This window comes from Siniperca chuatsi, linkage group LG21 (genome assembly GCF_020085105.1).
Source record: "Siniperca chuatsi isolate FFG_IHB_CAS linkage group LG21, ASM2008510v1, whole genome shotgun sequence".
NCBI classification, from domain to species: Eukaryota; Metazoa; Chordata; class Actinopteri; order Centrarchiformes; family Sinipercidae; genus Siniperca; species Siniperca chuatsi.
Window position 1 is genome coordinate 19525939 of NC_058062.1, and position 21979 is coordinate 19547917.

The 21979-nt window shown below is 41.0% G+C and overlaps 1 protein-coding gene across 6 annotated transcripts in view; it reads right to left on the reverse strand.

Annotated features, from left to right (window-relative positions):
• Window positions 1–7981, reverse strand: part of brsk1b (BR serine/threonine kinase 1b) — a 32351-nt gene extending 24370 nt beyond the window's left edge. For 3 of the 6 annotated variants that reach the window (XR_006376100.1, XR_006376099.1, XM_044180309.1), the window contains exons 1-5: window positions 6480–7979; window positions 5950–6044; window positions 2835–2920; window positions 2508–2648; window positions 594–710 (exon numbers count right to left, since the gene is read on the reverse strand). Coding sequence is in view for 4 of the 6 variants with exons in the window: in XM_044180309.1 (XP_044036244.1) it covers window positions 594–710; window positions 2508–2648; window positions 2835–2920; window positions 5950–6044; window positions 6480–6567 (527 nt within the window). In the remaining 2 variants the exon portion in view is untranslated. Of the gene's footprint in view, window positions 1–593; window positions 711–2507; window positions 2649–2834; window positions 2921–5949; window positions 6046–6479 lie in introns of those variants that run through there. The other 3 variants (XM_044180310.1, XM_044180311.1, XM_044180313.1) reach the window with 3 other exon arrangements.
• Window positions 7982–21979: the final 13998 nt, after the last annotated feature.

The window sequence follows — 21979 nt, forward strand, 5'->3', positions numbered from 1 at the left end:
CCATGAATTCTCTCCTTATTCTTTATTATAGTCTAATTTATCCTTGAATTTAGCTTTGAAGCAAATTCACAAGTCCTTTCTGACTCAACTCGCTAATCTTCGGATCTTCATCTTCCTAAATTGCTCACTTGCAGAGGTCAGTTTTTGACAAGATTAATGGGTACCAAATTATGGAATGTTTTTTTCCCACCTGGCAAAAAGCTGTTCCTCTATAAAATGTTACAGAAGATGCTTAAAAGACCATTTAACTGCTGTTTTATAAATGCTTTCCCCCATGTATTGTTGTCCGTGTAGCCATATTTTATTTGTTCCACTCATAGTGACATGTATTATTAGTATTGCTCAGGAGTCAATACAGGTGTATACATCAATATTACCCCTCACAAACACACACACACATGTACGCACACACTTTTCTGTAGTCATATTATTTTCTGTATGCCAATTTTGTGTTCGGCCCACTGGGTTTCCTCTCCCTGCGCTGTATCTTATTTGTTATCTTTGTCATTTGTGTGTATTTTTTAAATTGTGCAAAATAAAACTAAAAAAAACTAAATACAAGCTCATTTGAACCCATCTAACCCAGTACTCACCCACAACTGGTTTCCAACAGGCTGTCGCCGACTTGTAGCGAGGCCATGCCGAAGTCTGCTATCCTGATGTTGTTCTTCTCATCCAGGAGAAGATTTTCTGGCTTCAGGTCTCTGTGACTGGACACACACACACACACACACACACACACACATGCTCAATGAAAGTACTTCAGTCTTTTTCCAGACTATAAACAGCAACTAAACTTCTACTTCGTACACTTGGTTGACTTCCATGTGACATGTAAACATTTATACCAAAAGGGAGATCTATTGTTTATTAGCGCCGTGTGTGTCCTGGTTCTAACGGGGAACTGGGTTAAATACTGCTTTTCAGGAACTGCAATTAGCTTGATGATAATTCCATTTTTACGCGAGGTTATGAACAGGTTTGTCTGCTCAAGAGGTAAGAGACTTTTCATCGGCCCACACACAAATATGAGATGCGGGTTAATGAATCCCTCAGATAATGTCAGGTAGCTGTTCAGTCACAGAAAATGTATATCTTATATGCTAACCCAGCTTTCAAAGTGTCTGTGTGGTTGACGAAACTCCTTGCTGAACAATATGCACAGCCATGTGATAATACTGAGAAAGAATTAAATAATCAAAATCAACACATAAAAGTACAGAACATAGTAAAGATACAGAAATCTGAAAAGTTTCCTATTGACCATTTCAGCAACAAGGAAGTGCTCCGAGGCTAGCTAGGTGTACCTAATAAACTGGCAACCCTTCAAAACATGTGTCAGCGCAATATTTCTTGGATGGATTTGATATGGATGCATATCAACCTTTTCCAGCAAACACTTGTTCTCATACCAACTCATACGTCTGTGAGGTTCAATAAATCAAACACGAACAACGTCTGTCACATTTTCCACGACATGGGCTTGTTATTGTGTAACGAGCTGATTATTTCAATTTACATTATTAATCAAATATATATTATATATTACATAACTGGGTGAAGAGTTAGAATTTTATTCATGTTTATAAATCAGCTTCCAGACCGTTAAAGCAAAAATAAGCTAGTTCAGTGACCGTTTGTGGAAAATGCAAATAATGTCAGTAACTTAATAACGTGCATCACGGTACTGATCAAGGCAGGTTTTCACCTCTAGTCCATGGGCCATCAGTCTCCTGCTGCAACACAAAGTAAGCTAGTTGAACTAGTTGTAAACGTGTAGGTAACTTTGCGCCAAAGATTGTCTTTATGACCTGGTATCTGCAGTGGATGCGGTGGTGTCAGGTCACATGACCACCTCATGAATGTGGACGCGTGTTCCCAACTTGATAGGTATTTCAATTTCTAGTAGGTTGTGTAATCCGATCAGGACTGAAGCGTATGACTTGTGTTTACTAGAGCCCCTTTTTTCTTTAAGGTCATTTTTTTGGCGTTTATTGGACAGTTGATAGTGAAGAGGCAGACAGGAAAAAGGGGAGAGAGAGGGAGATGATATACAACAAATGTCCCCAGCCAGAAGTGAACCAGGGACGTTGCAGTTACTTGGCATATGCTGTAACCCTTCGGCACCCGGGGCGCTCCATACTACCATAGCTCATCTTGTGTCGAAGTCTGTTGTTGTTGAATAGTGTTTCCCTTCCCTATAAACAGCGTTTCCCGCACTGCCCCCCTCCGCAGTTGGAGTTAGGGTAAGGTTTGGTTATGGTTAGGCATCGCAGAGATAACTGGTTGGGGTTAGGGTAAGGTTTGGTTTGAGGTTAAGCATCGCAGAAAACGACTGGAGGAGGTTCACACCACGTTTTGGCTCAGGCTAAAGTAAGGGGAAACACAAATCGACTGAGAAACAGACTTCGACACAACACCAGCAATAGCGGCGAGAAGTTAAGAGACAAAACTGGAGATGGAACAAAAAAGAACAGGCCTCATAAGTTCAATAGCCTCTCACAGACCATATGGAGTGACTGTGGCAGAAGTCAAGGGCAGAGATGATTTGTCTGAAGAACTTCCTGGCCTCTTTGGGGGTCAGCCTGCCCTTCTTCACCAGGTAGTCAAATAACTCTCCGCCGGACACATGCTCCAACACCAGGTACCTGAGAGACAGAAGGGCAGAGAGGTCAGAGAGATGGAAACAGGTGAGGAAAGGGAAGGATCCTTGAACCTTTTTTCCCTTTCAGATTTAAGCTTGTTTCTGCTCTGGCAGAGATCCAGAGTCAGAGAGACGAAGGGAAGATTTTAAAATAAGTCAGCGGAAAGGGCAAAGACAAAGAGATACTCACAGGTATTTGTTATTCTCATAGACATCATGCAGCTTCAGAACGTGAGGGTGCTCTATTAGTTTAAGAATAGCTATTTCTCTCTCCACCTGGATAGACAGAGGGAGGGTGGAGACGTGGAGAACGGTTAAGAGAGAAAAGAGGAGGAGCAAGGTTAGAAATGATGCAGATTGAAATGTCAGAAGGAAGACGAAATAAAAGATGAAGTCAGACAGAGAGCGAGGGAGGAAGCAAGTGTAAAGGCAGAGTTAGGTCAAATGTAGAGCAGACACTGACAGTATTAAATAGGATTGGAAAATCTTTAATATTTATTTCAAGGCATATAAGTCATTGAGGTTGTGGTAACAAAATGAGTTGTCTGTATTGTATTGAATTGTAGACAGGGAGGGGGCAGAATAAGCAAATAATTATTTACTATAATGAAGTGTGTTTTTTTAAGTGTAAAGGAAATACAGAAGAAGGAAAGGAAAGAACAAAGATATCTAAAAATTCTGCATGAAATAAACCCTGTGCTGTCATCGTCAAATTTCCTTGTCAAAGCTAAAGTAAGCTAGCTCAGACCTATAGCTCCTCACATACTTAGACTTAAAGCTGCACCAATCAATATTTTCATATGAACAATTAACCAAATAACTATGTGTGATGTAGAAGGCGTCACTCACAGTGACAAACCTACAGACAACTATCACCACCTCTGCAGTTCCCCCTTAGGTTTACGGAGTTTTAGCATCTTTCAGTTCATTGCTTCGGTTTTACGCCCCGCCACTTTACTGTTTTGGTTCACTCTCACCGCTCTCATAGTTGTTTTCAGATGCAGCAGGCAGCGGTTTTCAGCGAAAAAGTCCTAAAAACCCTCTGTACACACTACCTGCTCAGCACCAAACAGCAGACAGACACAGTTAGCGAGCAGCTGGTGAACAGAGTGGAGCATTTAGCAGCTATTTCCCTCAGGAGTCGGTGGAGACCAAAACAGAGAGTGAATATTGGACCTCAAATGAATGCTAATGTTGCTAGCGTGTCTGCTAGATGTGTAAATAGGCAACTGTTTGCTAACACTAAGCTAAGCTGCTTAGCCACATCAACTTTAAAAGGTGACATTATGTCATTGTCATGTTTACAGCTTGTTGTGCTCCCCCAAAGTGGCCAAAAAAATCAATTAATGCAGTTTTGAAGTTATGACAGATGGACATTATCTATTTGATTGATTAAGCTATATTAAGCTGGTCAAAGCAAGCACCTCTACAGTGCCTCTCTATGATGTCATGTCTCTGACTGATCTGTGCTAAAGACCAGTGAGTAATAAACTGTTTGTTGCACAAAAAAAGGTTTTTTCTTTACTATTAAACTGTTGCCTTTGCAAAAATAATCTCATACCTTTGATATTTGTATTTGAGCGCACCAAATCTCATTTAGTTAAACACTGGTGAATTAAATGTGTGTTTGAACTAAAGACATATGGCACTGTTTGATTAAAAGACAGATTCAAGTATAGCTTAATGCAATACTCACATACCTATATTGAAAGAGTTATTAGTCGCTGTAATCATTCCTCCTCAATATGAGATTTCAGCAGTCTGAATTAGGCAAATTAAATGGGTATTTTCCAAAGTTAAAGTCTTATGAATATTAAATTCCATCTTAGTGTTTTAGTGGTTATATGGGGAAGAGATCTCTTCACGCGAAGTATGGATAGGAGGAAAGATTACAGTGACCAGTAACCCTTTAACCTAGATAATGTATGGCATGTGAGTGTTGTATTAAGATGGACTTTATAATATCCAAACCTATCCTTTAAAATGAATCGGTTTTTATTTGTTGTCAGGTATTCGTGTGTTGTCAGAGCTCACTTCAGCACCAGCAGCTGTCCATAGTATGACCTCTTAACGTGGCACAGAATGAGACACCATATTGGTTTTTCTCTCTACATGGGTGGATTGATTATTGGATGGTAAATTCATGCCATTCTCACTATGATTTAAGGTCTTTCAAGGTCTTTAGAGATGAAACATGCTTCGACGTTTTGATGAATCCCTTCATGGGGCCTAATTCTATTGATTAAGCCAGATTTGGCCCTTGGCAGCTATTTGCCAACCCCTGAGTACATATCTGTGCATAAGACTGTTTCATCTAATAAAAATGTGAGGGATTGTTATGACCTGCTGTACGAGATAAATTCAGTCAGGGGCCACTTTATTAGGTACACCTGTGCAATCTAATGCAATCCAATCCAAGAGCCCTGCCATAACATCTATCTTTACAAAAGCTCATAATGTTCATTTTTCAGAAATGTGTCAATTCAGCTGGCCTTCCCTGCTAAAGCAAGCAGACAGCAGTCCAGTAATGCGGTTACTGGCGGTTATCACACAGTAGGCAATGGGCAACGTTCCAAAGCAACACAAATGAGCCATACTGTATAAAGCAGATGACTGGGGACCGGTGGCATTTGCAGGGCGGCTTTTTGTCTTTGGTGCAAAAGGCGTTTATTTCCGCACATGTATTTGTCATGAGACTAAAGAAAGAAATCTGGTCAGAAACACACAAATGTATGCTGTTTGAGCTCCCCATACCGGAGGCCTGACCCTCTACAAGTGTCTGAGCTTATATAGAACAAGGCCCTCTAGCTTCCTCTAGATTGTATTCAAAAGCTGTGTTTTGAAGACGCCGAGACATCTGTATGTACTAAAACACATGACACCACAACGCCGCACTTCCTGGTGCCTAAAGTTTCCCCTGTGCAGCGTGCTGTATTTTAAAAAGAAAAGCAAGTAATCAGCCACATTAGAAACACTCACATTCAAAAGCTCAATAAATTGTATTTCAGTCCAGTGTGTTTCAGCTGCAGTAGCTTTCATCAGAGGGCTTAATTAGCAGAATGAAATCATCTCTATTGTTCCACATACAGCAGCAGTGCCCACACACTCGGCAGCTCCAAATTACAGCACACAGACGGGCTTTTCTTGACTCTACTTCTGTTGCTATTTCTGCAGGTTGGAGAGTGCAAGCGTACATGGTTTGAGCTTTGTAGCCACCATAATTACAGTCATAGTAACTGTAGGCACAGTAGACGCAGCTCGTAAATAGATAGACAGATGGATGAGGTCAATTATAAGCACTGTACCTTCATTAGAACTGATTCGGAGAGTTTCTCTCTGTTGACAATCTTTATGGCCACCTTCTGCCCTGTTATACAGTGGACACCCAACTTCACCAGTCCTGAGAGACGCACAGAGAGAGGGAGAGTATCAGAAATCATCATGCAGTGTGAAAGCAGGAAGGAGGGGATGTCATAAATTATTCAAAAAGCTTTACTGACATTGTCACAAACATTGACCAAACTCAGCTCACAAAAAAGCCTGATTGGTATATCTGTACCACATTTGCCTGCTGTGATCTTGTCTTCTCCCTCCCAAATACTAAAGCAAACAAAAAAAATGATATCCTGTGATGAATTTTAGTTGACCCTCCAAGAAGGGTGTAGCAGAATAAAACGATGTTAGATAAGAAGACTTGCAGAGGGAATAAGGATTAAATCATGACCTCTGAATATCACATGTTAAAGTGATTCTGAATTCTGCAATCAGCTGATGCACCTTGCAGACGTCCTATTTGCCTCGCTACAAGACTCGAGGTAATTAAAGAGGTTCCGACCTGTCTGTCCCTTCCCGAGGGTCTTCTCCAGCCGGTAAGGCCCCACATACTGGTTGGACTGGACCACCGTCAGCTCCTTGCTGCTCATCCTTCCCGAGATGAAATTTTGATATAAGGCAGATCAAGATAACGGTCGCTCCTGCTCCGTGCGTAATGCCGTAACGCACATCACAGGCGGCTGTACGGCGGTGGAGAGGAGAGGTACGGAGGACTGGTCGTGATCTAAAGCCGGGCCCTGCAGGCTACTCCCATGCACTTGTTTGTCATGCGGTCAGGTCCGTGCTTGGAGTGAGAACCGGCCCAGTTTCCACTCTCTAAGGCCTAGAATAAAGTATTTCCCAGTCTCGGTTTGTGTCTCTTTTACTACAGCACAGAAAGCAGCATCATTCAGAGGGAAGGTAGAAAAGATAAGAAACAAGAGGACGCGTGAGGTTTGACCGGTGCCAGTGATGGGAGATGTCAAACCCACCCCCTGCTATAAATAACAGTAGTTTAAAGCTGATCGATCCTATATAGCTTATGCAGCTGGCGAAAAGTGGAGCAGAAAAGAAAGATCTCATTCAGACCTGGACAGGAAGGCTACATTTGCCACAGATTGATTTCTGTAAGAGCAGAGTCTCAAATATCCCAAGTCAGAATGCCCTGATTGAATCCATTCTCTGATCGATATCAGGGACCCCCCTCCTCGCTACTGCTACGGTCCAAAAATGTTTTCATAACCCTTCCAAGCTCATACATTCCCTTTTCTTCTCAAGCCAGGCCTCGTTTGGTCAGGATGTGTCTCTCTGTTCGGATGCGGCGTTGTCCAGATAATCATCTATTATCACAACAGCATCAGCAAGAAGAATGGGTTTTCCAATATCCGGTGCACACTTTGGCTCACCCCTCCCCGGCCCTGCATAAGGAAATAGAGGAAGAGGGGGGAGAGCATCTAAAACGCAAACAGCCTCGGGCAGACCGGGCCAGACAGCCGGAACGCGCCCTCGCTCAGGACAGCTGCGGCGGAGAGAGGCGCGCTCGGTGCGCCGGAGGAGGATCAGCGCTCGGCCCGGTGATTAATCCTGTTTCTAGAAACAACAAGCATCCTCAGCTGGCTGGTGGAAGCCGACTCCCCCGTCTCTCCTCCCCGTGCTCCCTCTGTCTCCCTCCCTCCCTCCCTCCCCTCCTCTCTCTCTCTCTCTCTCTGTCTCTCTTTCTCTCTCCCTGGCCGGCTACGCTCATGATATTACCGCATCTCCTCCCTCAGCCGGCGCTAAGCTGTTGCCTCCCGCACAAATGACAACAATGGCAACAAAAAAGAAAAAAAAAAGAAGAAGAAAAGAAAATAAATGAATCGCCTCGCAGAAAATAGTCTTTCAGGTTGTCAGAAGTTGCACGCATACACGGGGGTGTCCATCGTTCACGGGATGGCCTCCTCCACTCCGCTGCTGCCCGTAATTACCCAGTTTCTCTTTCTCTCCACCCCTCCCCTCCCACCTCTCACACTCCTCCTCCTCCTCCTCCTCCTCCCCTCTCTCCTGCTTCCTTCTCTTCATCGGTCAGCATCAGCATCCGGGTTCCGCTTCTCCCTCCCCACCCCTCCACAGAACAATATCAGGACACCAAGAGCACCAAGTACCACATGGTCCAAGTCAGTGTCATGTCACTCTGAATGTGCAGGAGAATGTTAGATTAATACAAACCGCGGCAGAAACATGAATAGGAATATTACAGACACACTTAATAATCAGGGCACCAGACCTATGCACATGTCAGGCATGCATGAATGAATGCAGCGTGTGTCATGAATTCCTGTGGCTCACCATTAAGAAATGATCCAGTCACTATGACGAGATGTGATAATGGAATAGTTAATGAATTTGAAATCACAGCTGCTTCATGCAAACATCTGCATGTCGCTGCACGAGCAAATGTCTTACAGTACCTCCATGGTGAACACTTCATTTACACTCATTTGTCAGTGGACACCTGCTGGTCAGTGGACAACAGACAAATATAATAAAACAATAATGACACCTAATGTGGCATATACCGCTTTTTATGTGCTTAATTCTCTTTTAATAAAATACAGTGAAAATTGATACAACAAAACACTTAACTGATGGACAGACACTGTACACCACTGACCCCTGAGACACATCATAATGTGCACTGGGTGCTGCACCACTGTGTGCTGTGATTAAGGTTCACATTGTGATGTCCCAATGACGCTGACTCCCAAATCTTAATCCCTGTTAATCTTAATCTCTTGATGCAGTCAGGTTGATGTAGCTCAGATTATCTAACGGTGCCGTGCGTGAGCATGCAAGCCCACGCCTGTGAGCTCGTCTCATACATAGATGGTTTTCCACACGAACAAGAGAACATGAGTGAGAAGTCAGAAAGCATGAACACAGTTTTGTGGCACAGAAGTGTGTCCTTTCTTGCTGCCCGGTATGATGCACATTCAAAACCTCCATCCACATTCAAACGTACATTCAAAAATGTTTCTTTAAGCATCACAGTATTAATGAAAGATGGTTTACATTCTTACAGAATGAACTCAGAAACATGCTGTAAAGCAGTAAAGTTGTGGCAGCTGCTAGTGTAAGTGCATTTTCTAACCACAGGGTGGTGCTGTTATGCTACTGTACGAGCTCTGATTTTTTTTTCACTGTGTAATGGTATTTTCTAGCCATGAGATGGTGGTGTAGTGGTCGAAGTTTAGAATGATAGCAGAAGTGTATTTAGTCTGTGTAGTATAAATGATGCCACTAAACAGTTGAACCAGTAATGTGATTCTTTGTTATCTGCTGCTTCGTTCACAGCTTCATCAATAAGCTGTCGTCCTCTGCGCCGCAGGCAGCTGAGACACAAAGCAGGTCTGTTTTTCTGTTCAAGGACAGCTAATGAGACACATGCTCAGATAAACATCATGGGGTACGGACAGTACACTGAAACTCTCCTCCCTTATATCGTTCACCTCTACTTGCTCTTTGTCTTTTGACATAAAACAACGGAACTTAAAGTAGGCTTACGACCTCTAACCTGAGTTTACCTTTCATTCACGTGTAATGCTGATCCAGTGGTGCCCAAACTTTTTCTGGCATGCCCCCCCTTTGGAAGCCCAAAAAGAGTGTTCTGATATTCTGACTTGTCATAGTAGGAAAAGCACAGGTGGAGCTAATAACAATTACACCTGTGTGTGACAACTCAAAATGCCTGCTGCTGGAACCACTGTGATGATCGTTTAACATATTCCAGGAATGTTTGGGTGTATACTTTATATTGTCAGTGAGCTGTATATTTAACCGATCACTCCCCACCACCACCAAAAGCAAATGATCAACATATCTGTTAGTGATGTAGTCATTTCACTTCATTAAACTGATGTAAGTACTTGATTAAGAGCATTCGTTAAATTCAATTCAATTGTATTTATATAGCGCCAATTCAACAGAAGTTATCTCATTGCACTTTTCCTATAGAGCAGGTCTAGACCGTACTCTTTATAATATTATTTACAGAGACCCAACAAATCCCACCATGAGCAAGCATTTGGCAACAGTGGCAAGGAAAAACTTCCTTTAAGAGGCAGAAACCTTGGACAGAACCAGACTCAATGGTGGGCAGTCATCCGCCGCTGCCGTGTCAATGGCAAAGACCATGTAGATTGTTTTATTTTTAAATAGTAGAATAGTAATTTTAGTGTTAATATAAATACATTAGTAATAATAGGAATGACAGCTATAGGAAAAATAATGTCAGTATTAGTAACAGAGCCAATAACAACAACTGTAGTAGCAGCAAGTAGCCCACAACCACAGATCCAGACTCTGCAGCCCTGGAGGTAGAAATACCTGCTGAAAGCGACAGAAGGAGAGAGGAGAGAAACGAGAAAGCACAGAACTACGGGAGAAAGAAGATGTTGAGTTAGTCACATGCAGTAATGGGATAAAAATGCATACAGATGGAGAGGGAGAGAAGGAGAGAGGAAAGAGGTGCATCATGGGAAGTCTCCCGGCAGTCCAGGCCTATAGCAGCATGACTAAGGGATGGTTCAGGACTCACCCAAGCCAGCCCTAACTATAAGCTTTATCAAAGAGGAAAGTCTTAAGCCTACTCTTAAATGTGGAAATGGTGTCTGCCTCCCGAACCCAAACTGGGACCTGATTCCACAGGAGAGGAGCTTGATACCTGAAGGCTCTGGCTCCTGATGTACTGATACAAATGTATTGATATTTCAAATAAAGCGGCTTATTTTATTCAAAGCTATTTAGAATCATAAGTTTTAATAATTACAAGTTAAACTAGACTGGCAAGTTGAGTATGACAGGGTCCAAACACCCCATTGCAATTTGGACCTGGGGTCTTACCGAACCGAGGCGATCAGGAAGCTGAGAGCATCGCTGAATAGGGCTTTCATGTCGAGAGCCCTGTTCCACCTGGAGTCTTGTTTTATGGACCTGCATGTGTAATACACGATGTGAATAAAGTTCAGTTCTAGTCTGTTGTCTCTCAGACATGTACAATCTGATGTAGATGCAGCAGAATAATAAACATGATGAGCTCTTCCTTCACTTCGCAGTCTAACGCGGTGTCCTCCTGGATCACATTCAAGAAATTGAATCTAAAACATTTCCTTTTTCCTGCTATGTGACTTTATTATTGAGATGATAAATGCAAAATATGTCAACTGCTGTCAGCACTGTATGCAGCACAACAGCCATATTCATAGCTAAAAACCACAAGACATGCTTTCTCTTTTCCTGGTTTAGTTCTCACTAACAGTTTGAGGCTATACATTCAGAAAACAGCTCTTTGCTCTTTTGACTTTGCGCAAAATCCACTTTAAAAACACGAGAAACATTACAATTATAACATTTATTGTGAACAGTTATACATTTACTCTCTAAACAAGAATGGTAAAATAAACAGAGATGATATGAGAATAAAAGAGGATTAGTATGTGTGTGTCCCATACATGTGCTCAAATGGACATGGAAGGATTTAGTTCTTTTCTGAGGTGTCAGGAGTGGAGGGTTAGTGAGTCCAACTCCAAGAGATTTAAATGATAATACTTTTTCCTGCTACACGACTCACTTGATAAATCCAAAATATGCCAGCTGCTGTCAACACTGTATGCAGCACAATAGCCATAGTCATATCCAAAATCACATTAAAATGCTGTTAATACATCAGTCAAAATAATCCAATGTAATAATACATATTTTTTTACAGATTTTGAATGCAGGACTTTTACTTGGAGTATACTAATGGAATATACATTACACTGTGGTATTATTACTTTTACTCGAGTAATGGATCTGAGTAATTCTTGCCACCCTGCCATGATGTTACAATGTAGGTACTACCCTCAACACTACTAAATGAATAAAGATGTTACATTTAAAAACAATATAATTAGTATTGTCAGCAAAACTCAAAAAATACTCAGAAAACATGAAATATAATAACAAATGAGCATAAAACTGATGAATACATTTTTTCAACATTTTCAGTATTGTCAAGATATTACTTGAAGCTTGTTATTTGATTACCCTGCTACTGCAACAACAGTGTGAGATATGTTATTAATGAAGTGTGTATTATTTTGAGTCCTTGTTTTCAGCCTGGTGAGTCTATTACCCATCATTGCTGCTGGATCGTTTTCAAGAGATTGCATTAAAACTTTCCTTCCTGCTGCGTGATCTTGTGCTGTTTGTTTTTTGATTGTTTTGGGGTTGTTGTTTTTTTTGTCAGAACATGTAGGACAATAGCCTTTTGTCCCTTACAAAACCACAAGGAATGTGTGAACACATTTTCCTCTCTTTGTTCCAACTAACACAGACTTTACACACCAGTCTGCTCAACTTTTTTACTGAGTCATATAACTGAATGTACACCAAATGTATCAAACAATATGATATAATATAAAGATGATATTAGATGATGAAATATGTTTTGAAATTTACTAGAGAAACTGTGAGACCAATAACAGTACAGGTGTTTTTCCATGTTTGGGTTACTGGTGATTCATTTTTGACATGTTGTTGGTTGCTTCCCGGGAAAATAATTTGTCCAAATTATTACAATGACAGAATGCCAAGCGAATTTCAGACTAGATGGTGTGATTGCGTACAAAGTCTAATTCGTGAATTCGACCCGGCATCTTGAACTGATGGGAAGACGCGTCCGCAAAAGTTAAATATGTTTCCACATGAGAGAAAAACGTGTGCTTATTCTTATTCTGGGGCCTTAAGGCCTGGTCAGCTTTGGCGAGATAGCGACAAATTCAATTAATTCCGATGGAATCACCATGATAAGTGGGTTTGCTCGCGGAGGCGTAGTAAATCTGCGCACATTTTTTGCATTGAGTTCAACTTTGTTGAAATTTGTGCGATTGACCTTAGCGAGCTGTCTTGACAGTGCTGACCTATGAGGGAACAGAGAGCAGGACAGTCCGAAATGGAGGAAACTATCGTGGCTTATTAGCTGTGTTGCACCATCCAATTTATTTAACCTCCTCTGTCAGAGAAAAAACTGTTCCACAAAAGAGCAATTGTTTACAGATAGTTATGAGACAGAAGTCGTACAAATACTCTGTCTGTACTCAGTCTCTTGAATAAACTGTGTGAATTTATTGTACCGTTAGCTGTTAACTAAGCTATGAAGCTAACAAGTTTGCTTTATTCTCCCTCTTAAATCACTTTATATTGAACGAAACGGGATACAATGATGAACAAAATGCAAAAGGGGGGAGTAAACAGAACAGCAGAGAGAAAATAGAGAAGCTCGAGGAGCTATTGTGACTAAATAGTGCTAGCCCAGCCAGCTAGCATGCTAGCGGTTAGCTCGCCAGCTACAGTACTTTACCAACCAGCGCGAATGCGTGTCACCAAGACTCTACAACCAAATATGCCAATATAACAAACAAGAATGTTGTAATGTTTTATACGTCCTGAGGTGTAGTCGAAGTGCTGGCTCTAGGTAACTGTTACCCCAAAAATCAATATACAGCTGTATATTAGCAGTATATTACAAAACAATTAGGGCTACATCTAAAAGCTTGTTTCATTATTACTGTTGACTATTAGTGGATTATAAAGGTTGCATTCAGTTATATTCATTTACATGTGCACAACAGATGCAACACACATATTCCTGCTGCTGATGGCTGCAGATATGTAACTGAAAAAGAACTTTATACGTTCTACACACTGTTGTAAGTGACTGTACTGGTAAGAATCAGTCATATGCCTGTCAGGTTCTTTTTTGTTTTGCAAATGTGATGAGGTCTGCCTGCGCCTCAGCCAACAATCCATGGAAATTGCTTGGTCGGTGGTCTGAGCAGGCGGAAAAACAAGTACACAAAATCTAGGACTGCAATTTACATGTATCACTACATTAAATGAAAAATTATTTTAATATATTGCCGTAATTTCTGATAGTGTTCCAGTTTCTTATCATTCATTATAGGCTACTCGTAACAAGTGATACTGGCAGACAAAAATCACGCAAATTATAGCCATGAGTTTCATTTTACTCTTCCTATTTGGCACCATCAGGTATCTTTGTTGTAGGAGCATCTGGAATCCAGTCCAACACAACAGACAACAGGATGTTGGCAAAGGTGAGTAAATTAGAAGTTTGGAACTGGCGCAGAAAACGTGTAGTCATCGTCAAAAAGGAGGTGTTGCTCAGTATTTTGTAGTTTCCTCATTCTTTGTCCTCAATAAAAGCCTGAATCAAGCCATGAGCACCCTGAGGTTCCCACTGACAAGACAAGAGAACTGCTAACACACAGCAAACATCAGGCCAGATCTCAACAGTGAGTCCGGGACACACTGTGTCAGGGTTTACTGTCTTAGCCAGGGTCAGTTTTGTTTTATCAAGCAGTAATACTGCTGCTGCTGTTCTGTCTGCGAGGATGAAGCTGACTGCTATTGTTGCACTCCTGGTGATCGCACTGGTCCAGCCTCAAGTCATCGAAGGACAACGTCCAGAAACTTTACTGATTGTGAGAGTGGAAACTGGCTGGTTTAATCGCCAGGTCGACGCCTACGTTGAGGTGAGACCCCTCATACCTCTTTACCCAAATGTCAGCTCAGTGGTTATAGAAGCTGGGTGATTTGTTTCAAGATGATTCACATATTCCTTTAAATTATGCTTTGCAGCTATGGCAAAAAACCCCATAAAGAAATGAAGAAAATCAAGAAATCATAATAACCTTTTATAAATTCTAAGAACTGATAAAAAGTGGTTATACTCAGACTTTGCATGGACATAGAACATGTGTGTAAATAGCTTGCAATATAAAATGTTGTAAAAAATGTATGTGTGTTTTTCATGTGCATATTGATCTCTCTGTAGTTAGTTAAGTTCACATGTAAATGTAATATAGATGAATCCAATCTAAATTTAGGTCCAAATTGGCTCCACCACCCAAACGACCAGAACGGTTCCTGCCAGCAGTGAGCCCGTCTGGAACCAGGGGTTCAGTTTCACTAATCCCACCAGCAGCTTCATGATTGTGAAAGTCTGGAACCGAGCAAAGCGAGATGTACGCGGCGACAATGAGCTAATGGGAGTGTGTGCCACCCAAGTGGAAGCAGGAGCCTTAAACCGCCCATACCAATGCAACATAAGGGATGGCTTTGTCAACATCAATTACAGTTGTTAGTCTTATAACTGAGCTGTATTTGAAAATGAAACAACCAGGTTCATCTTTGTCTCACTTTTCTCTGATTCATAACACCTGTTACATGAATGAAATATCAAACCAAATTAATCAACAGTAAAGGAAAATGTGTATATATATATATATATATATATATATATATATATATATATATATATATATATATATGTGTGTGTGTACTTAATTTGCATAATTGTTGTGTGATAAAACAATTTTTCTGCTTATGTGTTGCTTAAATTTTCACTAAAGGGAATGATTCTACTCTGTTTTTGAAAGTAAAAAAATAAAATCAGTTTGGCAGCAACCTCTCGTCAAGTTTATGTTTTTAGAGCATCGCTAAACACACTGCAATGGTGTTTTACAGAACTTTTTTTTTTAAACATGTACAAAAAAGAATGGCACATTGGAAGAGCGCCTGTGACAAGCTATCAAGCAACACCTGAAGGAAACCAAAGACAGGCCCAAGCTGCTGTTCCTCTAATGTCCGCTAGTTGCTGGCGCCAAGAAATCAGATTTGAGCGATTGGGAAGCCTCCCTACAACTGTTCTGAAATACAAAAAACAAACAAGGGACGCTGCTTGATTGACACGTGTCTCACAGTCAGCTGAGCTGGTTTCTGCTTGCTTTCCCAACTTACTACTACTGTCTGAAGCAAAGTGACAGTAGCTGCACAGTCAGCAGATTATACTATACATGAGAGTAATATGATAACGTCAGCTATGACAGTGAACACCAGAATATGTAATTATACTTGGAGTTGTCTGTATTAATAATATCAAGATAGGATGTAGTGCATTATGCAATATTATATATGCATTATACATACATATTATAACATGGCATAGTATAATATAGTGCAGTATAATATGGTATGAGATATAAAGTATAATATAAAGTGAAATGTATATATACTATGACATAATGTTCAGCACAGCAATACAGCTCAGAATAAGATATATAATAATTATAGTATCAGCATAGTATAGCATAATGGAAGATATATATATATATATATATATATATATATATATATATATATATATATATATAATGAATAATAATAATAATAATGACATATAGATGTATTATTATATATAATAAAATACAATAGATACCATATATGAATTGTAGATAACAGCAACCCTGAAATCCCTTCAGAAACTAACTATATAATGTGTGATGTCACAGGTGCTGCATTCCTTTCCTACAGTGTGTGTCTCAGACTGAAGTCCTCCGAAACGTCCTCCCCCTCACCTCTCTGATACTGGAACTGGGGAGCACTGCGCCCGACAATTTTTGTTACTTTCCGAAACTGACACTCCAACACGCACACCCACGTCATGCAGTGACTGGCCAGGTGTGCCGATGCATGACAGTAGGCAGGATCTGAATTTCTCTCTCAAGCTCTTTTTTCTTTTCCTTCTTTGGTAATAATGGCGTTGTAAGCGGATATAAGTCTTTATTATTGTAACTATAACTCCTCCTGTGGGCACCTATAAGTGGAGGCTGGTGTATAAACAGATAAAAAAAATGACACACTTGTAATAATATGAAATATGTCAGCATAGGAGAAGTTATCATTTCCGACAAATGCTGAACATTAAAGCTGGAGTGCGGGACTTTTACATAGAAATAAACATCCGTTATGTTCAAGCCCTTGCCAAAAGAGTTCACACAGTGCAGATTAAGCCAGGTAAATCTCTCTGTATTTGTAGGTATACCAGAGTTTTTAAATCTGGTGTCTGTGGCGACATTCCCAGCTGGCGTACCTGTAATGATGCGTTTTACGGCAACCAGCAATGATTGGTTTGCCAGAGCGGAAGCGGGGAGCAACCCAGAGCCATGTAGAGAGCTCCACGATCCACTGTCGCTGTAAGAAAAGGTCTATTGGAGAGAACATTTATTATTGAGAATTGTTTATTGTTTATTTATGTTTATTAGGATTGTATAGATTGTGTTAATATGCTTTGGCAACATTGTGTGTGTCTGTGCAGTCATGCCAATAAAGCCAGATGAATTAAAACTGAACGGCAGTGACGCAACTCACGCTCTACTTGGCTCCGGAGCCACTGTAGCGAAAAGGCTAAAGCAACTAGGAGTATGGCGGAGCCAATGGCAGAGGAACCTAAGAAGCGTCCAAGAAAAGTTTCTGATGCTCCAGATAAAAAAGAAACTCAGCGTTCAGAGGAAAGATTTTTTTTAAAAAGAAAGCGATCGACGGCGAGGACAAACACGGATAACCGTTGGAGTAGCTTTTCCTCGTTGGAGAGCGCTGAGAGAAGGGCCTGAGCGCAGACATGTCGCGTTGCTGCTCTTAGACAGGTTGGTAAAATATTTGGAGTAGGATATGTAGCTATTACATTTACTCTGCCTTAATAATGGATGTTTGTCTTGGAACTGTGGAAATTGCTCTCTATTTTTGTAACTATTTCTGAACACGAGCCTGGGGCGAGCTCACGTCATGAGCGTGCGTCGACAGTGTTTGTTTAATTACTCTGACTGCCAGAAGGGGCAGACAAAGGTTCCACACTGCAGGTTTAATAAACACTTAAATATGTCCTTAAATCTGCTTACAACTACATTATAGTGTGTTATAAACTATTTATTAAATGTTTGTATACTGCTTATAAATGCTAAATAGGGGACTTAAAGTACCCATTCTTTGCACAACTACCTTTTGGACTTTGTGCAACACCATGAATGCCCTTGAGGACAGACTGTCTGAAAGTGTTTATCCCCATTTGTACAATTGCTGGAGTCTTGTCCCTCTCTATGACAGCAGGCTTTTCACTCCGCATTCGAGTGTGGCCTTTTGGAACAGCTATAAACACTTTTGCCTTTAGACACAGTTGGACGACATATAAATATCTTGTCTCAAGCATTCTTCTGCATTTATTCTGGCTATGTCTAGCTAGAACCAAGGCAAACTGGTTTGGCTGTCCCAACCAAGTGATCTTTTGGTCCTGGTTGGAAAAGTGTCATTTTGTGCATACAGACTGCACTTTTGAATGTTTTAGTCTCTTTCAGCTCAGTGTTTTGGTTGTATGTCCCAGAAACTCTGTTTCCAGCAGCAGCAGTCAGCTGTTTCCAGTGAAAAAGCTCTGATAAACCCACTGTACTCTACATGCCCCGCACCAAACTGCAGACAGACCAGCAGGCAAACAAAGTAAGCAACTAGCTGGTGAACATAGTGGAGCATCCAACTAAACATCCAGCCGTTTTTCTTGGTAGAGACCAAACCAGAGCTAAAAGATCTTTGTCCATTTTCGACAAAAAGTTGCAGGAACTATGGAACCAGAGGAACTCTCAGGAAGTAAACTAGGAACTAAAAGTCCATTTTGCCCGTTCTTGTTTGCGTTTCCACCGCATTTGAAGAACCATGTAGATTAGGCAAATAGATCCAGACAGATTTTAAAAAACGGCGTCTGCGTTTGAAACTCATGAGGAAACAGCACAAAGTGATTCTGTATTAACTCTTGCGTGACTCTGATGTTTGACTGAATGAAAAGGAGAAATACAGAGGAAGAAAGGAAACTACAACCTCCAAAGCACCTCTCTCCAAAGTAGACAATCTGCTGAGAGTTTGATGGCTCTTTATTTCTGTTTTACGTAACCATCATCACTATCAGCAAATAAAGTTTCATTTCTCTTGCTTTGTACTCTCATTGCCACTTCCTCTCTCTCATTCACTCTCCAGCTCTCTCAACCACAGCTCCCTCTCGCTCGCTCACCCATGTTGTTAGCCCATTCACTCTCTCGCTCTGTCTTTTTTAAAGGAGTCAGGAAGCTGACATCATTAATAAACCACGAGAAATGTCCACCTCTCTTCCTAATATCGATATTGGAGTACTTAAATAAATGAATGCTAATGTTGCTCTGTGTCTTTATAAGGTGACAATATGTCAGCAGTGTGTGTTTTTCAGTTTGTTGCGAAGTTAAAAAGACATGTTTTTGGTTTTGCAATGGGCCAAGGGCCACTATTTTTGTTCAGGGTCAATAGATATGAAGGTTCAACTTGTGACAGCATGTTTGGGGGTCAAATAGGTTGTTCTTTAACCCCCACCCACTATAAGGGTACTTATTCTGTAGCTGAACTGTGACCTCCTCCTCTCCTAAACTGAGAGTGACCTCTGATTGTACCCAAACAAGGGCTGCAACTTCAAATACCAGGAAGACTGTTTCTTTCTGGTGGTATTTAGATGTGTTTCTCATTTGATTTCAATCAAAGTCAACTAAAATGAACATAATTATGTCAAAATACAGAAGTAGTTTTAATTGGAATAGAAGCTGATACAACAGTGCCCACCAATACTAAAATGCTGCTACGTTGCAGCTGGTAGCTGCATTGTTCTAAAAAAAAACCCTGAAATTCTATTTTAATATAAGATTATTAAAACAGATTTTATTTGTGCAGCAACTTCCACCTAACTCTTGCCTCACACACACACACACACACACACACACACACACACACACACACACACACACAGACAAACACACACTGCAGTACCTCCCTTTACCCCTTACCCTTTAGGCTTTTCTCTGCAGAGTCAGGCAGAAATACTTTATCTCCTCCCCCCCTCAATGGAATCTCCCTCAGGCATTCAGTTTGACGCCCCTCTGAAGTGGACATGGTATATCTGATGTCAAGTACAGAGCGGTGCAGTTTGTCAATGTGTTCATGTAACTACAACACGTGCTGTCATATGCAGCATTGTATGAAGTGTTTTTGTGTGTGCAAATTAATGACTGATGTTGCCATTTCTTGTGTTCAACAGGTGTCCTTGTAAAGATAAGGCTAAAGATCACAGTCTTTGGTTGAAATGAATTGTTCTGAGTCAAAGAGTCCTCCCGAGTAGTATGAATGCGTGTCTGTTTGTTTGCTGGGATGTAGGACGTGGTTTGATCATGTTGATGCCAGGGGAAAATTCCTGGAAACATAGCACACCTGTTACACAGGTTATATACCTGCAGTGTGTAACGCTGTGTACACACACGCATAGAGTTACATCACATGCGCACACCTGGACTGTCTCATGGGACACCATAGTGGTCACACTTTGTGCGGTGCAGGTCATTACAACTGTATACTGTGAAAATCAAAAAAAGACCTAATACAGAGTGACTGGTGTAGGTGGGGCTCCCTCTTATGTTCACTACTGGTTATTTCAAAAATGAGAGAAATACCTAAAACTATAACCACTTTTTATATGGAGATATATTCTTAAATCATATTGGTTAAGTTTGGAAAAATTCAATGCAGGATTCATTAAGGGAAAACATGGAGAACTGAGAACTGCCCGTATTTATTTAGCTGGTGTAAGGTATTTCCAATCAACGTTTTACTGTAATAAACACTTACTCCTCTGATCAGTTTTATTTTTCGAGTGACCTAAGACTTTTGTACACTACTATATGCTACTACTGCACAGTGGCTTTAAATGCACACCTCTGACAGCGAGGCTCTGAGTGAAGAGCAGGCCAATCTGGGAATGTGTGGGTGTGATGCCAAAAGGAGTTCGAGTTTACCTTCTGGGGCTAGATTAGGACAGCCAAACGGACAGCTGACAGTATTGATATCTGCGTGTGAGTGTTTGTGTGTGTGGCCAGAGCATCGCCCGTTTTTTTTTTTTTTAGGCAGTATTTAGTTGAATACCCTTCAGTGGTGTTTCTGTCGATGCACACTGGAATTTCCTTGTATTTCTCAATTTACAACTGATTGATTTGCAGTGTGCATTAACCCCTATTTGATATGTGAACATGCGATAGTATACTGAATACTACTGTACTAAATATACAAAACTTAACTGCATCATTTACATTCAAATGTGTTAGGATGAGTGATCCAATGCCTGAAAACTAATAAATTACATGGAATAATTTACTTATGCATATATTTACATACATATAAAAATAGTCATAATAACAAAAATTTAACAGCATGGTATCACCATTAAGTCAATAATTACACTGAAGAAACAAAACATCTTCAGGGGAACCTGATTAGATATGCACCAGTATAATTCAATACTGTTTTAAAATAAAACCTTCTTAGCATTCACATCCATTGAACTGCACTCTTTGAAAACTCTACAAGATAGATTTACTTAGCTAACAAAGTTAGCTTGCTAACGCCACTTTTAGTTTAGTTTGACATTATGAGAAATGAGTTTTGAAAGGTGATGGACATTTGTGTTGTGATATATAAACCATCTGTCAACAGGGAAATAAGGTCACTTGAGAGAGCTCCAGCCAGCTCACAGCAGAGTCAAAGAGCCTGGCCGGTTGGCTAGCTAGCATCCCCCGCAGACGCTAGCTTGCAGTCGCGCCAGTTTGTGAAGCTTCTCTCTGCTGCTTTGGTGCTATGGGAACAAAATCGTGAGCTGCCGTGGCTGAGTCGCTCAAAACATACTCTATAGCACTCTAAACCGCCTCCGCTAGCTTGTAGCGCCGGTTGGTGCTGTCTAGATGGTAACCCTGGATTTGCGGAAACTCTCGCGAAATTTCGATTTATGCAACAAAACTACTTGGTTAGGTTAAGGAACGCGCACAATGAAGAAACAATGCATACAAATCTCGCAAGAGTTACCATCCAGACATGACAGCGACGGTTAGCATCATAGCTAGGCTAGTGAACGGTATAGCCAATCAGAGGCAGAGTAGGGGCGGGGTCTTGACGCAAGGCATACTGGGTAGGCGCGCCCAGCCTGTCTCCAAGGAAGTGCGCCGGGCTTTGAAGCCAATTTGACAGAGTGGCCAAACTGTGGAATTACAATTTCCGGGTTGTGATGCACGTGATGCACACTGGCCCAAAAAGACT